Source organism: Gallus gallus, chromosome 1 (genome assembly GCF_016699485.2).
Source record: "Gallus gallus isolate bGalGal1 chromosome 1, bGalGal1.mat.broiler.GRCg7b, whole genome shotgun sequence".
Lineage (NCBI taxonomy): Eukaryota > Metazoa > Chordata > Aves > Galliformes > Phasianidae > Gallus > Gallus gallus.
Window position 1 is genome coordinate 182,214,625 of NC_052532.1, and position 19,841 is coordinate 182,234,465.

Below are 19,841 nucleotides of genomic sequence, written 5' to 3' on the forward strand. Positions count from 1 at the left end.
TGTTCCTGCACCGTAACACCCTGGTAGTAGCTAATTTGAACAGAAAATCAAAGCTTTTATTATAGTCCTTCCTGATCTGACAAGAACATGAAATGTAAATTCCAATACTGAGCACATAATACCTTTTTCATCGTAAAATATCCACAAACACCTATTTTTCATTTTGAAAGCTTCACATATCATTTTCTAGAAACAAAACAGAAACTCACTCTTGTTTGTATGTAGAGAAGATTGAACAAGAAGGATTTAAATCTTTTTTTTTTTTCTTGGAGGGGGGGAAGGTCACATTTTTACACTGCATAACTTTGAAAGCACTGTTCTAAATACTCAGTATTGATTACCCGAGTCTGCAATACAGAGTTCTGCTGTAATTTATGGATCATTCAAAGAAAGAGAAAGGCATGCCTCTTCATCAGTAAAATCATTAAGTTGTTCCACAACTTAATGTTCTTGTCACCTTCACAGTCCCACTTTGGCCACAGTTCCAAACATTACCTCAAAATCATGTATTGAAATCTGTGGCAAAGAAGAATCCATAAAACAAAAGAACGTTCTTAAACATTTAATGAACAACACAAAAAAATACGCCAGCTGAAATCTCAAATTCTGTGCAGTTACAAACATCTGTGAACTTTCTTCTCTTAAAAGAAATGGAAGGTCAGCAAGAACAGCTTCCAGTTTTACCAGGCAGCATCACGCTTAATTTCTTATCCTTAAGTCTACTGCTATGAATTTCCCCCATATTCTACACTGTTTCACTGAGACTAAGGGTGAGTATTACAGCCCCTATACACACATCACATTGCATCTTGCACAGTTGGTCACAGCAGCTGAGCAGCACAGACCAAAAAAAACTGGTATGCATATACATTCATCCTTATATGAATATCACATGCTCATTCCTGTATGAATGCCACATGGACTGGGCCTAACAGTCTGCACCACCAGATGTGGTGAAGAACTCATTGAGAACAGTCCTATGGAGAGAGACTTGGGGGTCCTGGTGTAAGAGAAGCTGGACACGAGCCAGCAGTGTGCTCTTGCAACCTGGAAGGCCAACTGTATCCTGGGTTGCATCAACGGTGGCCCTCTCCTAGGAGGGAGAGAGAGGTGATGGTTCCCCCCTACTCTGCCCTCATAGGGCCCCACCTGGAGTCCTGCATCCAGGCCTGAGGCACCCAGCTCAGGAAAGACAGAGCTGTCGATCAGGTCCAGAGAAGGGACAAGAAGATTATTGGAGGATCATCCTCTTAGGAGAAAAGGCTGACGGGGCTGGGCTTGTTAAGCCTAGAGAAGACAAGGCTCTGGGGAGACCTCCCTATGGCCTTCCAGTACTTAAGGGGAGCTTACATGCTATCACAGAAACATGGTGGGATGAATCCCACAACTGGAATACCCTGACTGAGGACTACAGGCTTTTCAGAAGGCATAGAGAAGGTAGGAGGGGCGGCGGAGTTGCCCTCTTGCTAGGAAGTGGATAGATTGTGAAGAGCTGTGTCTCAGGAACAGCCACAATCAGGTCGAGAGCTTGTGGGTAAAAATCAAGGATCAGTCCAGCAGAGGGCATCTAGTGGCTGGGGTCTGCTACAGGCAACCTGATCAGGGGGAGCCTGTTGACAAGGCCTTCTTGCTTCAGCTGCAGGAGGTGTCGTGCTCACAGGCTCTTATCCTGATGGGGGATTTCAACCACCCGGATATCTGCTAGAATAGTGACATGGCAGGTGGCTGGCAATCCAGGAGATTCCTGGAGTCTGTTGAGGACAACTTCCTGGTCCAGGTAATAGATGGACCAACTGTCTTGTTCCAATTTATAGGAGGGAGAGGAGGTTCTTTGAAATATGTATACCCGGCATGAGATTAAGAAACAACGGTTCAAATGTTGGTCTGACAAGTTTATTACAAATCTTAACAAGGGAGATGAAGGTAGGGGAGGACAGACACTATTACGGATTGGAGTGATGGGGAAGGGAAGGCGAGCGATAGGAAAGATAGGAAGAAGCAAGAATTGCGTAAAGCAGGGATAGTCACCACCAGGATCCGACAGTAGTCCCGTTGCACAACGTTTCGACGTTCTGGGGCAAAAGCACAGGGGAAGAGCAGCAGCAACGTGGCCGGTCTTGGGCAGTGAGAAGGTGCAGGTACTGAGTAGGTCCAGGAAGAAGTCCAGACGGAAGCAGCAGGTCTCCAGTAGCAGGCCCTGGAGAGTTCGTCAGCATACAGGCCTTTCACAGTGATGAACCTGATGGCAGACACCTTCTCGGGGGGAGAACAGCAGCAGAGAGGCTATCCTTAGGCAGCAAACAGGTAAAGCACAGAGCAAGTCCAGGAGAGAGAGGCAGGTTGTGAGAAATCTGTTGTCAGAAACCTGCCTTCATGGTTGTTGGACCCTCTTTTATCCTCCTCTTCCCTGCCTACATGACCTTTCTGGGCACTTGGGTAAGCATCATGTGAGCACCCCCTGAGATGGCTGTCTCCCTTGAGATAAGTCTACACAAAAGACTGTTTCCTGGCCATTTAGCTGCCACTTATCTCTCTCGTTGCCCCTGGCCTTCTCCATCTGTTGTCCCTTGAGACAAAGGATTTCCCAATCCCTGGTCAGGACTTGCTTGAACTTGTTCATCTGTGCCCCTCAGCAAGCTTTGAGGCAATGGCGTAAAAGAATGACCTCTTAGACCAACCCAACGTGAAGCCTCAGTGGACCTGGTGCTCACTAATGCACAGGAGAGCATTAGAGAGGTTAAGATTGGAGGCAGCCTGGGCTGTAGTGGCCATGCCTTGGTGAGTTTGTGATCTTGAAGAATGTGAGCCTGGCAAAAAGCAGAGCTAGGACCCTGTGCTTTAGGAGAGCAAGCTTCCGGCTGCTCAAGGAACTGCTGAGTAGGATCCCCTGGGAAACTGTCCTTAAGGGCATGGGTACAGAACAGAGCTGGCAGCTCTTTAAGGACACCCTTCTGAGAGTGCAACGGATCTCCATCCCCCAGTAGAGGAAGTTGAGCAGAGAAGACAGGTGACTGTCATGGCTGTGCAAGGACCTGCAGCTTAAACTGAGAGAAAAGGGGGAAATGTATAGAAGGTGGAAACAGGGTTGTGTATCCTGGGAGGGATACAGGGCTGTTGTCCGTGTGTGTAGAGATAGGATTAGGAACGCCAAGGCACAGATGGAGCTGAACTTGGTGAGAGATGTGAAAGATAACAAGAAGGGGTTCTACAGGTACATAGGCAGGAGGAGACAGGCCAAGGAGAGTGTTCTCCCTCTGATGAAAGGTAATGAGGAGCTGGCTTCCTCAGTATAGAAAAAGCTGAGGTACTCAATGAGTGCTTTGCCTCAGTCTTCATGGGTGGTCAGGCTTCCCATGTCTGCCAGGACCATGAGCTTCTAGGTGAGGGTGTGGGGAGTGGTTTCTGTCCCACTGTAACGGTGGAACACGTCCAAGTCCTCCTCATGAAACTGAACATATGTAAGTCCATGGGGCCGGATGATATCCACCATGGAGTTCTGAAAGAGATGGCTGACGTGGTTGTCGAGCCGCTCTCCATCATATTTGAAAAATCATGGCTGTCTGGTGAAATCCCTGGTGACTGGAAAAAGGGAAACATTGCTCCCATTTTTAAGAAAGGGAGAAAGGAAGACCTGGGGAACTACAGGCCTGTGAGCCTCACCTCTGTGCCTGGGAAGATCATGGAGCAGATCCTTCTAGAAGCTATGTTAAGGCATAAACGAGATAAAGAGGTGATTCGAGACAGCCAGCATGGCTTCACCAAGGGCAGATCGTGCCTGACCAATGTCTGTGATCAGTGGTTCTGTGTCAGGGTAGAGGCTGGTCACAAGTGGTGTCCCTCGGAGGTCTGTCTTGGGAACAGTGCTCTTCAACATCTTCATCAGTGACATAGAAGATGGCATTGAGTGCACCCTCAGTAAGCTTGTGGATGACACCAAGCTGAGCAGTGCAGTCAATACATTGGAAGGAAGGGAAGCCATCCAGAGGGACTGACAGGCTGGAGAAATCAGCCCATGAAAAGATAATAAGGTTCAATAAGGCCAAGTGCAGAGTGCTGCACATGGGTAGGGGCAATCCCAGATATTTATACAAACTGGGGGAAGATCTCCTTGAGAGCAGCCCTGCAGAGAAGGACTTGGGGTCCTGGTGGACAAGAAACTGGACATGAGCCAGCAGTGTGCGTTTGCAGCCCAAAAGGCCAACTGTGTTCTGGGCTGCAGTGGCCAGCAGGGAGAGGGAGGTAATTGTGCCCCTCTACTCAGCTCTTGTGAGGCCCCACCTGGAGTACTGCATCCAGGCCTAGGGCCCCCAGTACAGGAAGGACGTGGAGCTCTTCGAGCAGGTCCAGACGAGGGCCACTAAGATGATCAGAGGGCTGGAGCACCTCTCCTATGAGGAAAGGTTGAGGGAACTGGGCGTGTTTAGCTTGGAGAAGAGAAGGCTCTGGGGAGACCTCATTGTGGCCTTCAGTACTTGAAGAGAGCATATAATCAGGAGGGGGAATGACTGTTTACATGAGTTGATAGTGATAGGAAAAGGGGGAATGGTTTAAAACTAAGGCAGTGGAGGTTTAGGTTAGATATTAGGAGGAAGTTTTTCACCCAGAGGGTGCTGACACACTGGAACAGGTTGCCCAAGGAGGTTGTGGATGCCCCATCCCTGGAGGCATTCAAGGCCAGGCTGGATGTGGCTCTGGGCAGCCTGGTCTGGTGGTTGGCGACCCTGCACATAGCAGGGGGGTTGAAACTCAATGATCATTGTGGTCCTTTTCAACCCAGGCCATTTTATGATTCTATGATCAAATGCAGCACAAACTTTAAAAAGTGTGATTATAAACAGAAAGGAGAATGTCTGACATCAACAGGATAAGGGGAAATGGCTTTAAACTAAAAAGAGAGGAGATTTAGATTAGATATTAGGAGGAAATTTTTACATTCAGGGAGTGCTGAGGCCCTGGCACAGGCTGCCCAGAGAAGTTGTAATGCCCTATCCCCAGAGGGGGTTGAGGCCAGGTAGGATGGGACACTGGACAGCCTGGCCTGGTGGGTGGCAACCTGCCTATGGCAGGAGGTTGTAAACTGGATGGTCTTTAAGGTTCCTTCCAACATAAGGCATTGTATGATTCTGCATAGATCCCAGCCCACACAGCCCAGCAGTTCACAGCACTACCCATCAGCGCACCAGGAACCGCACTGACACATCAGACATCACAGCCCACTCCCACAGCAGCACGACAGGCCACACAACCCCCGGGTGCCACACAACCCCCGGGTTGTCCCCCGCTGCCGCTCTTCAGTTTGCAGGCTGCACACCAATCCCGCACGGCTGGGACGAGGCGCTCAGCAAGGCACACCCCACACAACGCCCCCCGCGCAGCACAGGGCACCGCGCACTGCCAACCTCGGTCTGCTCACGGCAGCCGGCCAAACGCATCACCGGGACACGCACTTGTCACACACGGGCCGGGGGTGCTGAGGACAGGCGGCGCACGGCCGTACCTTGTTGGAGGCGCTGAGCCGGCCGCCCGAGCGCTGCACGACCAGCAGGAACTCGTTGCCGTCGTCTAGGAAACGGTTCAGCTCGGGTCGAGCACGGAGGGCAGCCGGAGCCGCGGCCGGGTCCAGCCCGAAGTAGTTCGCAGCCGTGGCCGAAATAAAGCGTTTCCTCGGGTCTGACTCCGCGGCCATGGCTCCGAAGCCCGCAGCCGTCCAGGCGTCGCCAGGCCCCGTTTCTATGGCGACTGCAAATGGCGGCCGCCCCCTGAGAGGCGGGGAAGCGCGCTGCCGGCCCCGCCCCTCCCCCGTGGGCGCGGTCTCCGCGGAAGCCCCGCCCCCCGCGGGCTGTCACTTCCGTGTCCGCGCCGTCTGCGTCCGGGTCGCCGCCGTTCCATCCGCAGCCGCTGCCGCCCGGTTCCCCGTTCCCGCCCCGGGCGCGTAGCTCACTGCTCGGGCCGGCGCGGAGGCGGCGGGGCCCGGCCCGACCTGACCCGGCCCGACCCGGCCCAGCCCAGCGGGGCGGGGACCAGCAGCGGCGGGGTGAGACGGGGCCGCTCGCGCCTCCGCTCTCGCTAAACAGCAGCGGCCGGAGCGCTGAGCTCGGGGGGCCCAGGCGGCGAGCCCCGGCAGCGGGGCGGCCCCCGGCCGGAGCAAAACGATGCCGGTGAAGAAGAAGAGAAAATCCTCGGGGCCGGCGGCGGCGGCGGACGAGGCCGGCCTCAAGAAGTGTAAACTCGGCAGGTAGCGTCTGCGGCCGGCGGGCCGGGCCTCCGGCGGCTGTCGCCGGTTGCGGGTCTCGCGCGGGCTGGCGGGCGGGAGCGGCCGCCCCTTTGTGCCCGGCGGTGGCGGCGGCCGCTGTGAGCCGCAGGAGGAGCGCTGCGGAGCTGCTCGCGTCCCCTGCGGGCTTTGCCTGCCGCTGTAGTACGGGGTTCGGGTCCAGCCCCTGTCCGCTGCCTCGCCCTAAGCTCGCGCATGCTGCGGGCTGCGCTCCTATTTCGTGCCGTTTGCTGTACTTAAAAGGGCCCGTGGCGAGCAGTCTCGTTTTTTGTAGTGAAATGGTCAGTATGCCCTAAAGCAGAATTGGGAACGGTTTCATTAATAAAGGTAGGACTCCGAAGGATCACAGATAGGGATCGGAAGGGACCTCTGGAGATCACCTAGTCCCCCCCCCTGCTAAAGCAGGTTCCCTGCGGTAGGTCATACAGGGAAGCAGCTGGGTGGGTTTTGACTGTCTCTGGAGAAGGAGACTCCCCAGTCTCTCTGGGCAGCCTGTCCCAGTTTTCTGTCACGCTGACAGTACAGAAGTTCTTCCTCACGTTTTTATGGAACTTCCTGTGTTCTGGGTTTTGCCTGTTGTCCCTGGTTCTGTTGCTGCATGTCACTGGATAGAGCCTAGTCCTATTGACTTGAGCCCTGTACTTTAGATATTTATAAACAGTGATTGTACTTTAGATATTTATAAATGGTGATAAGATCCTCATTGGTCTCCTCCAGGCTCAATGGCCCCAGGTCTCTCAGCCTTTCATCATGCTGGAGATGCTCCAGGCCCCTCATCATCCCCTTTGTGGCCTTCTGCTGGACTTGCTCTAGAAGTTCCATGTCTTTCTTGAACTGAGGAGCCCAGAACTGGGTACAGCATTCCAGATGTGGTCTCACTGTCTGGATCCAAAAGGGTTTTGTTGATTGACACGCATAAAGAGGCCACTTAAGTCATGGTGCCTGAAATTGGCCATTAGAATGCTTTAGCACAACAGCAGGAGCATCCCATGTGGCTTGCTGTAAGAAACCACGGGCCTTCTCCATCTCTTAGAACTTTCCAAGCATAATAGTAATGTAGTGGTTACAGTAAACATCCTGAAGACATCAGACTACAACAGACTTATGAAATCAGTGCTACAGGAGTGGCTATTGCAAGAAACTGCGGCATACACTCTTCCTCTTAGGTTGACCGAACTTGAACTAAGAGCAGAAGCACCTCGGCTTCTATTTTGTTATGACCATTCACTGTGGATAACTTGCTTATTGCAGGTGTTGTTGATCTTCTATTTTCAGTCTAAATTTATTCATAGCCACTACTTAATAACCGTTCTTCTGGTAGTACTGTCATGGAATCGTAGAACAGCCTGAGTTGGAAGGGGTGGTTGAGTCATGCTTTGTCGAGTGCTTCTTTCTCGTGGTTCCACCTCTTAGAGCATTCACAGTGAGCACTTGTGTTTTCTGATGCTTTACTTTGGGAAGCAATCTAAATTCTTCTGGTTTGCATGGCAGATTTTCAGTTTCCTTGCCCATCATAGCTGTTCTCTGCAGCTGTTACAGTTTCAGTTCTTGAACACTGATAACCAAAAATGAATGTTCATATTAGCTGGTCACAAAATGGTGAAGGTAGCATTTCTAATGGAGTGTTTAAATGTAGCAATATATTGCTAATATTATTTAATGAAACGTAATTACAAATAGCTATACACAAACGTGGTTGAAACCAACAGGCAGTAGTATGGCTCTCCTTTCTAGTGACTTGTGTTATTAAAGGCATTTGGGTATTTGTGTTGTATATCTTGAATTGTAGTTTTCAGAACATAAGGCTTCTTAGCACTGCTTTTTCTCCTAGGGAAGCTTAAAGCAATATGTAGGAGCTGAAATTGTCCACCATCTTTAGAATTGAACCATTCTTTCTTTTCCTGTTTGATGTTTTTCTTTTTAAAATGGCAGCCTTGGTAGGAGAGGATTTAAAATTATGCAGCTCCATCTACTATCACCTCATTCTTAGACGTAATCTTAGCATGTTCTAGAAGTACTCTGTGTTTGAGAGGAGGACTCCTTGCTGAATACAGATGTTTTCATGTAGTCATGTTTTTACTGGAAATAATCAGTTATGTTGTGCATTCTTTCGAAGAAAGACAAGTTATTAAAATTGACTTCCTAGGTGAACAGGATATTGTGCCACATAAGGAAGGTAATGTAGGGGGTGGGAGCTGTCTGTGCTGCAGTTTGGATCTCTCCATAGATTGTGTATTACTATTCTGGTATGTGCACCAAGCAGCCATAGAACTTAGAGATTTAGTTACATGCTTAATATAAACAGTCTGACCGAGTTTTCTTCCCAAATTTGGGTGCCTAAATATAAATAGCCTGACTTTTAAATATGTCAAACTCTGCAGCTCCTGATGACCTAAATTGGATCTGTGCATATTCAGCACCCTTGATTGAAGATCATGCTGCTTAGTAGAGACCAACGTTAAAGTCTTATATAAGTAGATCAGGAATTTCAATTACTGAGCAGTGATGTTTTCAACTTCTGCATGTGGGTTTTTGGTTTAATATCTACCAGGTAACAGTATTTCAGCATCTCAGCAAAAGTAATAGTTGGAATTAATTAGACTAAGGTAAGGTTGCATTTCAAGGTAATTTCTTGTTCCAGTGAGTGTTGAAATAGGACAACTGACAGTTGCCTCTTAAATTCAGGGTTTTTTTTACATGTACCGACTTCATGAAACAGTTGACTTAATTTGAAGTAAAAATAAACAGAATGTAACTGGTTTCCCATTTCTCATATTAAAGTAACACTCTTGTCCTTCTGTTTCTATAAGCTATTGCAGGTCACAAGCCTCTGGTAAAGTAATAAGTGGAGATGAACATTTTTCAAGCAAGAAGTGCCTAGCATGGTTTCATGAATATGCAGGTAATATGCAGTGTATTCATATTTAAAATGGCATGGCTTTGTTTAAAACAAATCAATACATCAACACATTTGCATTTTGCTTTGTGTCCTCATGGAGACTTAAGTATGTCCATATACATTTGAATTCATATGGCTTTTACTAACACATTCTCAGGGTTTATCCTCTTTTGTTTTTCTCTCCTTTCTCTGTGTTTTGTAATTTTCCATGGCATTCTTCAAAATGAAATAACTGATGTTGCATGGTATATAGTGTTGAACTGAGGGATTCTACTGCTAATTATAAAAGGACAAGTAGAAGTTGGGACCGTGAGCATTCAGATAGTTTATTTCTCTGGTGATCTTGTTTGCAATCAAATTGGAATGATAATGAAATAACAGTTCTTGATGATCTAAGCTCCGTGTTTTCTTCTCCTAGAAAAAGGTTGATAGATGCTTGTACTGGTTCTTCTGGGAATCTGTCCTAACACGTTTGATGTCATAAATAACCAATGCCTCGTTCACAAGCGCTAGAAGTACCCTCTTGTGAATAAGTTAACTCACTACTCAAGGAGTAGCTGCCTTGAGTAAATGTCTAATGTATATTGCAGCACTTACTAAACAATTATTGCAGTTTATTTACTAATTATATGATTAGAAATTCTGTATCCGTAAACTATGATCAGTTTCTTTTCTTACGTAGTCACTAACTGAAGTCCATCATAACTAATTGATGACTAAAACTCTTCATTGGCTTAGTTCTCAATATGAAATGAGCTGGTGCTTTATCTTCCAGGGATTGGTTTGAGTTTGATTCAAAACCAGTGCCTTACTGACAGTGTTTCCAGAGTAATGAACTACTCTTGATTCTAGTAATCTGCTTTCTCAATTAGATTTGAGGTGTACTGTTTGAAGTCTTTCCTGTGGAAAATTTCCTCTCTGTTCTGTTGATTTTTCTATTTATGTGCAAGTAAATCAAATGCCTTTAATCTTTTAAGGCTTATACATTTTATTCTTGTTGAATCAAGAATTCATTGTAGGGTATCATAAATATGCCATATCTTGTATCTCTTTGTAATTTATACAGAAAGACAGAACAGCCTGGTTGGTTTTTTTTTGGGGGGGGGGGGGGGTTTGGAGCAACATTTGCCAAAAATGTTCTGTGGCATTTTGCTTTGGAGCACACAGCCTCTGTCTTTTAAATGGGCTCATGTTCATTATAACAGTGTTAACACCAAGATCCCAGACGTGTACAAAATAGCATGTCAGCAAGCTCCTTGATCATATTGGGTTGCATAGAAGTAGTAGTTTTTGGAACAGGCTTAGCAGAAATAGCTGAAACCAGAGGGATTCAGGGAAACGATACATCTTGCAGAGTGTCCGTATGTGCTCTTTAAATACATTCTATTGCTGCCTTTTTAGGCATTCTTCGTGTTAAAAGTGAAAGGTAACAGCATGATATTAACTGTTCTGGTCTCAGTTAAGTTATTTTCATTGTAGTCAAGGCTTTTCTTGCTTTTTGCCTGGTATTTTTTCAGATTTATTATACCGCTTCATTCATAAAGGGTTAAAAGCAGATAACGATTCTTATAATAACTATGTTAGTGCAAGCCCATAATGTCAACACTATTGAAGGAGTAGTATGTGTAATGGTAAGCCAGACAGATGTGGTGGTTTTGTGCTGGTAAAATAACTATTTGAAGAACATTATTCATAGGGCAGAGATGATACTCGCTGTGTTTAGCTGTGTCTGTGTGAAGCTCAGTGGATGCTTCTGAAAACCCGCAGAAGTGAAGTAAAATAGCTTGTACACTTTTTTGGGAAGGCAGTTCACAGTAATTCTGTATGTGTTTTGCTTTTGGTCCATATGGTTATGTCACTGACAAGTATTTCATACCTGTCTGCATGTTGCAGCTGATACAATGGCTCTTATACAAAATCTAATTAATAAAGTAATGCAGTGTTTTTAAAGATAGCTTGTATAAAACATTGTCTAATTCTGCCTTGAAACGCAGTAATTCAAATGTAATTTACATTTCACTGAATGTTACTTCTATTTCAATTTGGTTTGTTTTTGGTTCTGAAGGTCCTGATGATGTTGTGGGGCCTGAAGGAATGGAAAAGTTCTGCGAAGACATTGGTGTTGAGCCTGAAAATGTAGGTTTCTTTCACAATACTAATCACACTTTTACTGGATTAGACTTAGTTCTATATACAGCTCTTCATTTCAGTAAGCAAAGAGTTGCATATCTTGTTTGAATGCTCGGAGTTTTCTTCATAGAAGTCTAGAAATCAATTTTTTTCTTACATACTAACTCCATTTTTTTCCCCTTGTTTGTTTCCACCAGATTATTATGTTAGTTTTAGCCTGGAAGCTAGAGGCTGAAAGCATGGGATTTTTTACCAAGGAAGAATGGTTAAAGGGGATGACCTCATTACAGTAAGAGGGTTTTTGTTTGCTTTTTACGTATCAAATTTGAACATTCTATTAAATTTTTGTACCTGTAGCTTAATGAATCTTGCCCACTATTTCTTGTATGTCGGCCATAAGACACAGAAGCTCTTGGTTTTTAGGTCTGGTTTCAGTCACCAGCTGGAAGTAGCTATTGTATTTCATCAGACTGGGAATCTGATGACTTCACTAAAATTTTTGTCTAACCTTAGTCAGGTTTTGATGGCATGTTAAAATATCAGTTATCAGACGTGTTCATGGAGATCTCAGATCTGCTTCTATCTCAGCGCCGGTATTCTGGGAAGCTGGTTACTGATATCCAAGCTTTATAGATGAGGACTGTTTTTGATAATCTGTTGGTTATTGTTATGTCCTAGATACAGGTCAGCCATTCTTAATTGCTTAGGTTGAATGATGCTTTTTCAGTTTATAAGTAGATTTCCCAAATCCTACTGTGAGTATAATTTTTTGGTGAGATGCTGAAGAGATGTTCATTGTGTAACTAGGTACCTTTTGGTGAGGCTTGGCTCAGCTGTTGTTTTGTTATTTATGAACTTTACAATTCATTAATGTTTTCAAGGGTGACTTATTATGATACTGCATTCAGTTAAACAGTATACATTTTTAGACATACTGTGTAAATGAGTATAAGTCAATTCTATGAAGAACTTAATTGTTATACCAACTAGAAGGCTTCAAAAATCAGCCAGTGTAGCAGAAAGTGTGCACAGACATGCATGGAGTACGGCAGCTCTTCAGAGCTGATACTGTAGACTTAATTTCTGTCTGTTATAATCTAGTGTAGTTAGGAATCAAATCTTCATTTTAAGAATAGAGCTCATCATGCTATAGATGTATAGATGTAATGCATTTAAGACAAAAAATATATATTTTACTTCTGTGCGTTGCTATGTAAACAGACATAATCAAAGCACCTACCTAAGCCTAAAACAGTTACTTGGGGGAAGCAAAACAGTGCAGTCTGTGCTAGCACCAGGCTGTAAACTAAGCATCTGGTCAACCTGTGACATTCATACAAAGGATCTGAAGACTCAATGACTTAAAAAAGCATAAAGACTTGTGTTCTTTGTGCTTACTGGGAATGGGGGGCGGTCATAATAACGGACACTGCAGGGGTCAGGAGACTCTAGGTTCTTATTAAAGGTTTGACAGAAATTTTGAAAGAGAAGGATTTACACTATTAGGCCAGCAGTATCACTGTAGTTTTGCACAGCATTATTACAGTTTTGCATAGAGAAATTATATTGCAAGTATTGAAAGCCCAGCATGTATTCTAAGTCTGATCTATACTACAGAGTCTTTATTTCAAAATGCATGGAAAACCATGTCATGTAATTGCACTGTCAGCACTGAGTGTAATTCAGCTTCAGGTTAAGACACCTGAATGTGTGGTTAATGTGCAACAGCTGGATTTCTTAAGCTCATACTGCAGTTTCTCTAGATCTGGTCAATGCATTGGAACGTAAGGTGGCGTTCTTAAGCCTAGTGTCTGATCAACTGAATTATGGGTTAGTTGGCTAGAGATCTGTGAGTGGCAGCACCTAAAGCTGAAGACATCAAAATCTAAGCTCTTGGCTGCAATTAAATGCCAACATTTGAATGCCTGAATCTTGAAGTAGCATTCTTCATTTGCAGGTCTGTTTGTTTTAATCTGTGGTTTTGTGATATGCTGATGAAATTTCCTCTTACAGAGAAGAGGAGAAAAATAGCTATGTGGTATGGTATTTACTGTCAAACTGAAGGTGGATCATATATTCAGTGGCAGTTTATCATACTTAGGTTACAGAAGTGAGGATTCTAGTATGTCATGTTGGTAGGGTGATCCCTGATATTTACACATATATGGAAGCTGGTTCCCTGTATCTAAACTAGTCATCTGAACATCTGAAGCTCTTCTCATTGTCAGTAGAGTGCCTCAGCTGTGCAGTTTATTTCAGCTCTTTAGATGCCTTGTTAGGATGAAATGAATAGTCCTCAGCAAGTGACTGTTTCCTTACATTTTGCTTTCAAATCTCTGGAGGCTGAATAACTCGAGCATTGAAGTCTAGGTATATGACAAATAGTGGAGAAGGAGATTTATGTATTTGTCAACTGTGAGCTTCACATACCCACAAAGTAAAACATCCAGTTGCAATATGAAGGCTGTCACTGCACTTGCTGTTAATAAAAGACTTGGTGCTTCTTCTGTTTTTTTTTTTTTAATAAAAACTTGATTCCCATTGATCTCAGTCATCTTGTTCATGGTGCAAACACAAGAACAGATATGTTTATAAAAGAGTGGTTTGGAAGCTCCTTAGTGCACCAGTGCGAACAGAATCACCGGCTGGGTGTGGAAGTGGCTTTAAATGACATGGCCCTGTATCAGACCTCAGAGTAGCGTGTGTCTGAATGTGATTAAACTACTTGGTTTTAAATAGGTTGACAGTAGCTCAGCGGTCTTGAGATTTAGCTTGCTTTCATCCTAATTTTGTTAAGGAAATTACTTTTGTGTTACAGTATATATGATAGAATCATGGAATGGTTTGGATTGGAAGGAACATTAAAGACCACATAGTTCCAACTCCCCTGCTGTGGGCAGTTTGCCACTGCTAGATCAGGCTGTCCAGGGCCCCATCCAACCTGGCCTTGAACATCTCTAGGGATGGGGCACCTATAATGTCTCTGGGCAGGTTGTGCCAGTGCCTCACCACTCTGGGTAAAGAATTTCTTCCTAACATCTAACCAGAATTTCCCCTCTTCAAGTTTTAAACTGTTACCCCTTTACTCCATGACAAAGAGTTCATCCCAAGCTTTCCTTGCAAGCCACTTTTAGGTTCTGGAAGGCCTCTATAAGGTATCCTCAGAACTTCTCTAGGCTAAATAACCCCAGGAACCCCAGCTCTCAGGCTGTCTTCATAGGAGAAGTGCTCCAGCCCTCTAGGCATTCTCGTGGCCTTCCTCTGGACCTCCTCTAACAGGTCTGTGTCCTTGTGCTGGGGGCCCACCTCCCTTGAGGTGCTGCCTGCACCTCCTTTAATGTAGCTGTGATATGGTTTTCTGAGCTGAAAACACACACTGCCAGCTCTTTCTGAGCTTCTCAACAACCAGCATCCCAAAACCTTTCTCATCAGGGCTGCTTTCAGTCCATTTTCTGCCCAGCCTGAATTTGAGCTTAGGATTGCCCCAGCCGAGGTGCAAAACCTTGCATTTTGTAGTGCTGAACTGCATGAGGTTCACATGAGCATATCTCTCCAGCCTGTCCAGGTCTCACTATACGGTGTCCCTTTCCACCAGTGTGTTAACAGCACCACTCAGCTTTGTGTCATTGGCAGACTTGCTGAGGGCACATTCAAATCCACTGTCCACGTTGCTGACAAAGATGTCAGTTAGCACTGGTACCGGTACCGATTGATGTTACCAATAACAGAGTAGACAATAATAGCAGTTTCACTTCGTATTTACACTTACATTTGAGCACCTTTAACAAAGCATTTTGTAGGAAACGTAGGTATGCTGTCATTTGTATGTATTTTATGATAAATAATCTCAGTTGAGTTTTGTTTATTTTGTTAGCAATGTAAGCATCATAAGTTCTTATAATGTAAATACGGATTGTAATTAGGTAATAGTTTCTTCAGCACTGATCTTAGCTTGGACTTTGTCCTGCTTTACGTAGATGCTACTGGAAACAATGAAGAGGTTCCACTGAGCAAAAAGGCTCCGCTAGCTGGAATCCTTACATTTTTCTCGTTGCAACTGTTGTGATAGAGGCAGATCTGCATATGTGCAAGCACGAGCTAGCAGAACTGAGGAACAGGAATATCAGCTGCAGGGAGAGTACCCCATCAAAGTGCAACATCTTAGCAGTGTGCTGCAGGACTCCTGAAATGCCCTTTGCTGAGGGCTTGTGGTGCAAATCCTTAAGGAATCTGTTCTCTGAGAGGCAGGCTGCCAGGAGGCAAATGTGTGTACACCAGAGGAACTATTTACACACACATTCTCTGTGTTTCTGGAAGTACTGTTTCTGTCAAACAGAGTACAGAATAAGGTGGATTTTTTTAACCCAACACAGCTGTTATTTTATAAAAATAAGATGTGATTATAATGTAACAACTGTTCTTTTAGAGCGAGCCTTTCCCACAAGGATTTACATGAGTAAATTACATTCTACAGTGCCAGTGTTGGTGAAGCTAGCCATCTTTTCATTATGAAAGAAGTGATTGCTAGGTAAAGTACACCAGACTTTCCTTCCTGGGGTTAGTAATAAAAAGGGTTTTTACGCCAACTAACAGACCAGTAAATTCTTGCTCAACTTGTGAGTTTTCAGTTGAATGGCTACTGACTAGTCCAGATCATGTGGGTTTATCGCAGCTTGTGTTTATCAGTCATAAAATGCTCCCACACCTCAGTAAGTTTTGCTAAGCGCTTATTGAATCCTGCTGCTCATACAGGTACAGACTTAGAAGTGTTTTTTAGTTTTGGGGTTTTTTCCCAAAGGTATATGGAACAGAACCCAGCAGTAAGTAAGGGCTTTATCACCTTAGTGCATATTGAGTACTGTTGTCTACAAACCTTCAGAATGATTGACAAATAAGGAAGTGATGGGTATGGCATAGGAAAAAAAACTTTTTTTTAGAAGTAAAGTTGATGGATTTTAGAAAGCTGATATTGCTGATACTTAAAAAGTTAAAAAAAAAAAAAAAGCAACCTTGTGTACAGAACCTCAGCTATCATCATTTCAATAAGCTGCAAATACTGAGCGCGTCCAGTGTTCACGTCATTTTCACAGTATTACTAATGTGAATGTGCTGATTGCATTGCAGTGATTTTTATTTTTATTTTTTTTTTACATTTCCTGGTATTTTTCATGGTCCAAATGTTTTGTTTTGAACTTCTAACATCATTTGTTCTCCTTTATTTTAAGGTGTGACTGTACAGAAAAGTTACAGAGTAAATTTGACTTCTTGCGGTCACAGTTGAATGACATCTCATCCTTTAAGAATATCTACAGATATGCCTTTGATTTTGCAAGGGTAAGGCTACTGGAATCATAGAGAAGTTATAATTTTAGTTATTCAGTGAGCTTGTGCTTCAGTCTTCTTGTGCTTTCTTTATTTAACTCTAGGATAAAGACCAGCGAAGTCTTGATATTGATACTGCAAAATCCATGTTAGCGCTTCTGCTTGGAAGAACTTGGCCACTGTTTTCAGTATTTTATCAGTACCTGGAGGTAGGCATTTCCTTGACTTCTAGAATGATAGCATGCTAGTTGGGCTGTTTCTTGAAAAAATTTCAGGGTTTGTGTTGTTTGGGTCAAGAATGTATGCACGTTTCTCCTTTTCCCTTCCTCAGGCTCCTTCTGAAACAGTAATGTTCTTTATATGCACCACAGATCACTTTTCCTCACTCCCCATCTCTAATTAAAGGCAGCAAAATTCCATCTTAATTAGGCAATAAAAGTGAAGTTAGTAGAGTCTCTCTTCAGCTACACATGTGCTAATTTCAGCTTTGCCTTGTGTAGATATGATGTGTAGGTACCTTAAGCTCTGAATGCCACTGGAAGATTCTTCTCAGCTACAAGCAATTTAGTAGTGTGGACATGTATTCACTGCACTGCATACTAGGCTTGGGACATAAAATCAGTGATAAGTTGGAGGAAAGTACGTGTCCTTACAGTAATGCTATTTTACATCTTGGAGAAAATATTCCTGTAGCTGTTCATTCTGGAAATGCACTTGTGCTAAGCATGCCTCACTTAAGGGCAAGGTAAAAACTTCACAGTTTCTGAGGCTTCAGAGTAGTGAACTGATTCCAGTTTTGCTCTGATCTTCTTTCAAGAAACTACTTTCTGTAATTTTAGAGCTATGGAATATGTGCTGTGCAAAAACTGGAAAACCAAGGGAGAAATAGCTATTGTTGCCCACTGAATTGTTTTTTTAGGAACTGAGTGAAGATTATAAATGAGAGAAACTGGAAAGAATGTGCAGCATTATTATATCAATTGGGATTTTAATGTTTTGAAATTAAATTCTTTTCCGTAGCAATCGAAGTATAGAGTCATGAACAAGGACCAGTGGTACAATGTGTTAGAGTTCAGCAGAACTGTCCATGCAGATCTTAGCAACTATGATGAAGATGGTGCATGTAAGTAATCATAACATTTTCTTTATTCAGCTATTATTGTTAGCGTTTTTATTTGGCGTGAAACATGAGTACATTAAATAGCAGAAGCAATACTTTAAGGGGAGAACAAATTATTTTCCAGAAACACACAGATAAAGTGTCCTAACAGCCACTCACTTTCAAACTGCAGATACTAATTTTAGAGGCAAGTCTCTGGCATGACAGTGTACTTAAGTCAACTTATATGCAGTTAGAGATCTAGTAAAGCTGCTTACTACATGAAAACATTATTTGCAAGCTAAACTGTAAACAGCAAACTCTTATTTTACACTTACACATGATGAATTCTAGTTAAATTATAAGGTAGCCTAGCTGCTGGTACTTGAGAAATGATTTATGAGCTTAAAGTCTACACTTAGCTGATAGTCAGGCCTACTATGACTGAATTGCAATGGTTATCCAATTTTGTTCTGTATTTCTAATTATGTAATTCTGAAAGCTCCAGCAAGGAGTTACTTGCTCCATTTTAGAATATACTCTTATTTTGATGCTTTCCATTCAGTTGAGCACACCTGTTATGTGTGTTAAGAGCACCTTTCTTCATAGTTCAGTGTGTAGTGTTATCCAATTACCCTTGGATTGGGGTGACAGTAGTCATATCTTCATAAGTTTTTGGCTGTAAGGGTTAACATGGATGTTGCCTAGGCTCAGTTGTAACTTCCATATGTTAAGAGAAATGTTTGAAAGACACTGGTAGATATAACACTGAGTTTCTTCCTTTTGCAGGGCCTGTACTTCTGGATGAATTTGTTGAATGGCAGAAAGTTCGTCAAGCGTCATAGCAAGAATTCAAAAGAAAATGCAAGTGTTTTGGTGCCCGCCTGTACACAAACTAATAAGAAAAACAAAGGATTGCATTTTCATTTTTATGAAAGACTTTACAGTAATTTTTTTCCTTTTTTAAGGAAGTTTTCTTGTTACATGTGATATGGGCATTTGAACCACACCTCTTCTGAGACTGAAAGTTGGAGTTCTTGTTTTGAGTCTTATGTTTATAGCATTTCTTTCAGAACAATAAAGATTCAGATTTGTGACAAAGGCCTAAAAGTGAAGAATGTCCCTTGAATGTGAGTGTGGTGTCTATTTCTAAAACCAAATCTTTAAAGTTATCTTTCTCAGAAGTGCCCTTTGTTATGATTTATTGAGACCTTAAAAATGCTTACCTGGCACTGTTGCTTGCTGGCGGTATGATTGTCTTGTGCAAGAAACGTTAGAAAGAGTGACTAATTATTTGAGCCCTGGGTGGGGGTGTGTTAACTTGCATATTACGTATTGGTCATGGGTTGTGCCACAGTTTTCAGCTCCTTCTGGAGATAAAGGCCTTAAACTCTGTTTTGTTCTGTTCTGTACTCACCCAGTGGCATGGCATTTAATGGCAGACGCTTTCTTAAGCAGGAAGGTGTAGAGCACACATGTGGTTATGTATGCAGGGTAGCTGAAAACCAGTTGCCTGTACTTCAGATGTCAAACACAGATACTCTGATACAGTACTGCAGCTTCAAATTTTTACTACAACTTAGACTTTAAGTTGCTTTGGATAAGAAGTGCAATTTATATATTAAAAGGGAAAGCTGGAAAGATTTGGCTTCAAGCTTTGCTTCTTACATGTTTTAGACTGGAAGCATTCACAGCATGACTTTTTTTTTTTCTCTTGAAGTTTTTCTATGATGTAAGAAAGACTTAAATCATCTGCTTTTTACCTGTATGTAACAGGCTATTAATTTTTACCCTGTTATTCGTGTGTTGAGTACAGTAATTACTGTGATTGCCTGTGTAGGCAGTTTTTGTGACAACCTTTAAATAAAGTAGAAGTTTGTCACTCTGCCTTTCTGCCCAGGAATCTGAATGCCATCCTTGAGAAGGAACAGGATTTTAATGAGTAAATATAAGAAAACAAAATAGAAGGAGAGAATGAAGCATTTGTAACTTCTACTTTATTATATAATTATATTATTTAGGTAATGCCACGAGACTCCAGTGATCAAGGCCTCTTTGTGCCGAATACTTCAACAGCTTGAAATAAGAATAGACAGTGTAAGCTAGGCATGACTTGAAGA

At 43.4% G+C, this 19,841-nt stretch overlaps 2 protein-coding genes across 6 annotated transcripts in view; one reads left to right on the top strand and one right to left on the bottom strand.

Moving 5' to 3' along the window:
* The window catches only part of DYNC2H1 (dynein cytoplasmic 2 heavy chain 1), a 139,759-nt gene extending 134,022 nt beyond the window's left edge, over nt 1-5,737 (bottom strand). For all 3 annotated transcript variants that reach the window (XR_005861251.2, XM_015279695.4, XM_417173.8), the window contains exon 1: nt 5,498-5,737. Coding sequence is in view for 2 of the 3 variants with exons in the window: in XM_015279695.4 (XP_015135181.2) it covers nt 5,498-5,686 (189 nt within the window). In the remaining variant the exon portion in view is untranslated. The remainder of the gene's footprint in view (nt 1-5,497) is intronic.
* Nucleotides 5,738-5,844: 107 nt separating this feature from the next.
* Nucleotides 5,845-18,836, top strand: DCUN1D5 (defective in cullin neddylation 1 domain containing 5). 3 transcript variants are annotated; one of them, XM_417174.8, is made up of 8 exons: nt 5,845-6,235; nt 9,082-9,173; nt 11,236-11,306; nt 11,498-11,589; nt 16,526-16,634; nt 16,727-16,831; nt 17,643-17,745; nt 18,511-18,836. In XM_417174.8, the coding sequence occupies exons 1-8, from the start codon at nt 6,153-6,155 to the stop codon at nt 18,564-18,566; spliced, it is 711 nt and encodes a 236-aa protein (XP_417174.1). In that variant the 5' UTR covers nt 5,845-6,152; the 3' UTR covers nt 18,567-18,836. The 3 variants fall into 3 exon arrangements, with proteins under 3 accessions (XP_417174.1, XP_046755488.1, XP_025002642.1); XM_046899532.1 differs by lacking the exon at nt 5,845-6,235 and adding an exon at nt 6,292-8,877; XM_025146874.3 differs by lacking the exons at nt 5,845-6,235; nt 11,498-11,589 and adding an exon at nt 6,292-8,877.
* The last annotated feature ends 1,005 nt before the right edge of the window (nt 18,837-19,841 follow it).

What these genes read in the sequence shown, in the direction of transcription:
- DCUN1D5 (XM_417174.8), top strand. Translation starts at nt 6,153, where the DNA reads ATGCCGGTGAAGAAGAAGAGAAAATCCTCGGGGCCGGCGGCGGCGGCG. An exon ending in ATGGTTTCATGAATATGCAG is followed by an intron (nt 9,174 to 11,235) that starts GTAATATGCAGT and finishes TTGGTTCTGAAG; the next exon opens with GTCCTGATGATGTTGTGGGG. An exon ending in AAGGGGATGACCTCATTACA is followed by an intron (nt 11,590 to 16,525) that starts GTAAGAGGGTTT and finishes CTTTATTTTAAG; the next exon opens with GTGTGACTGTACAGAAAAGT.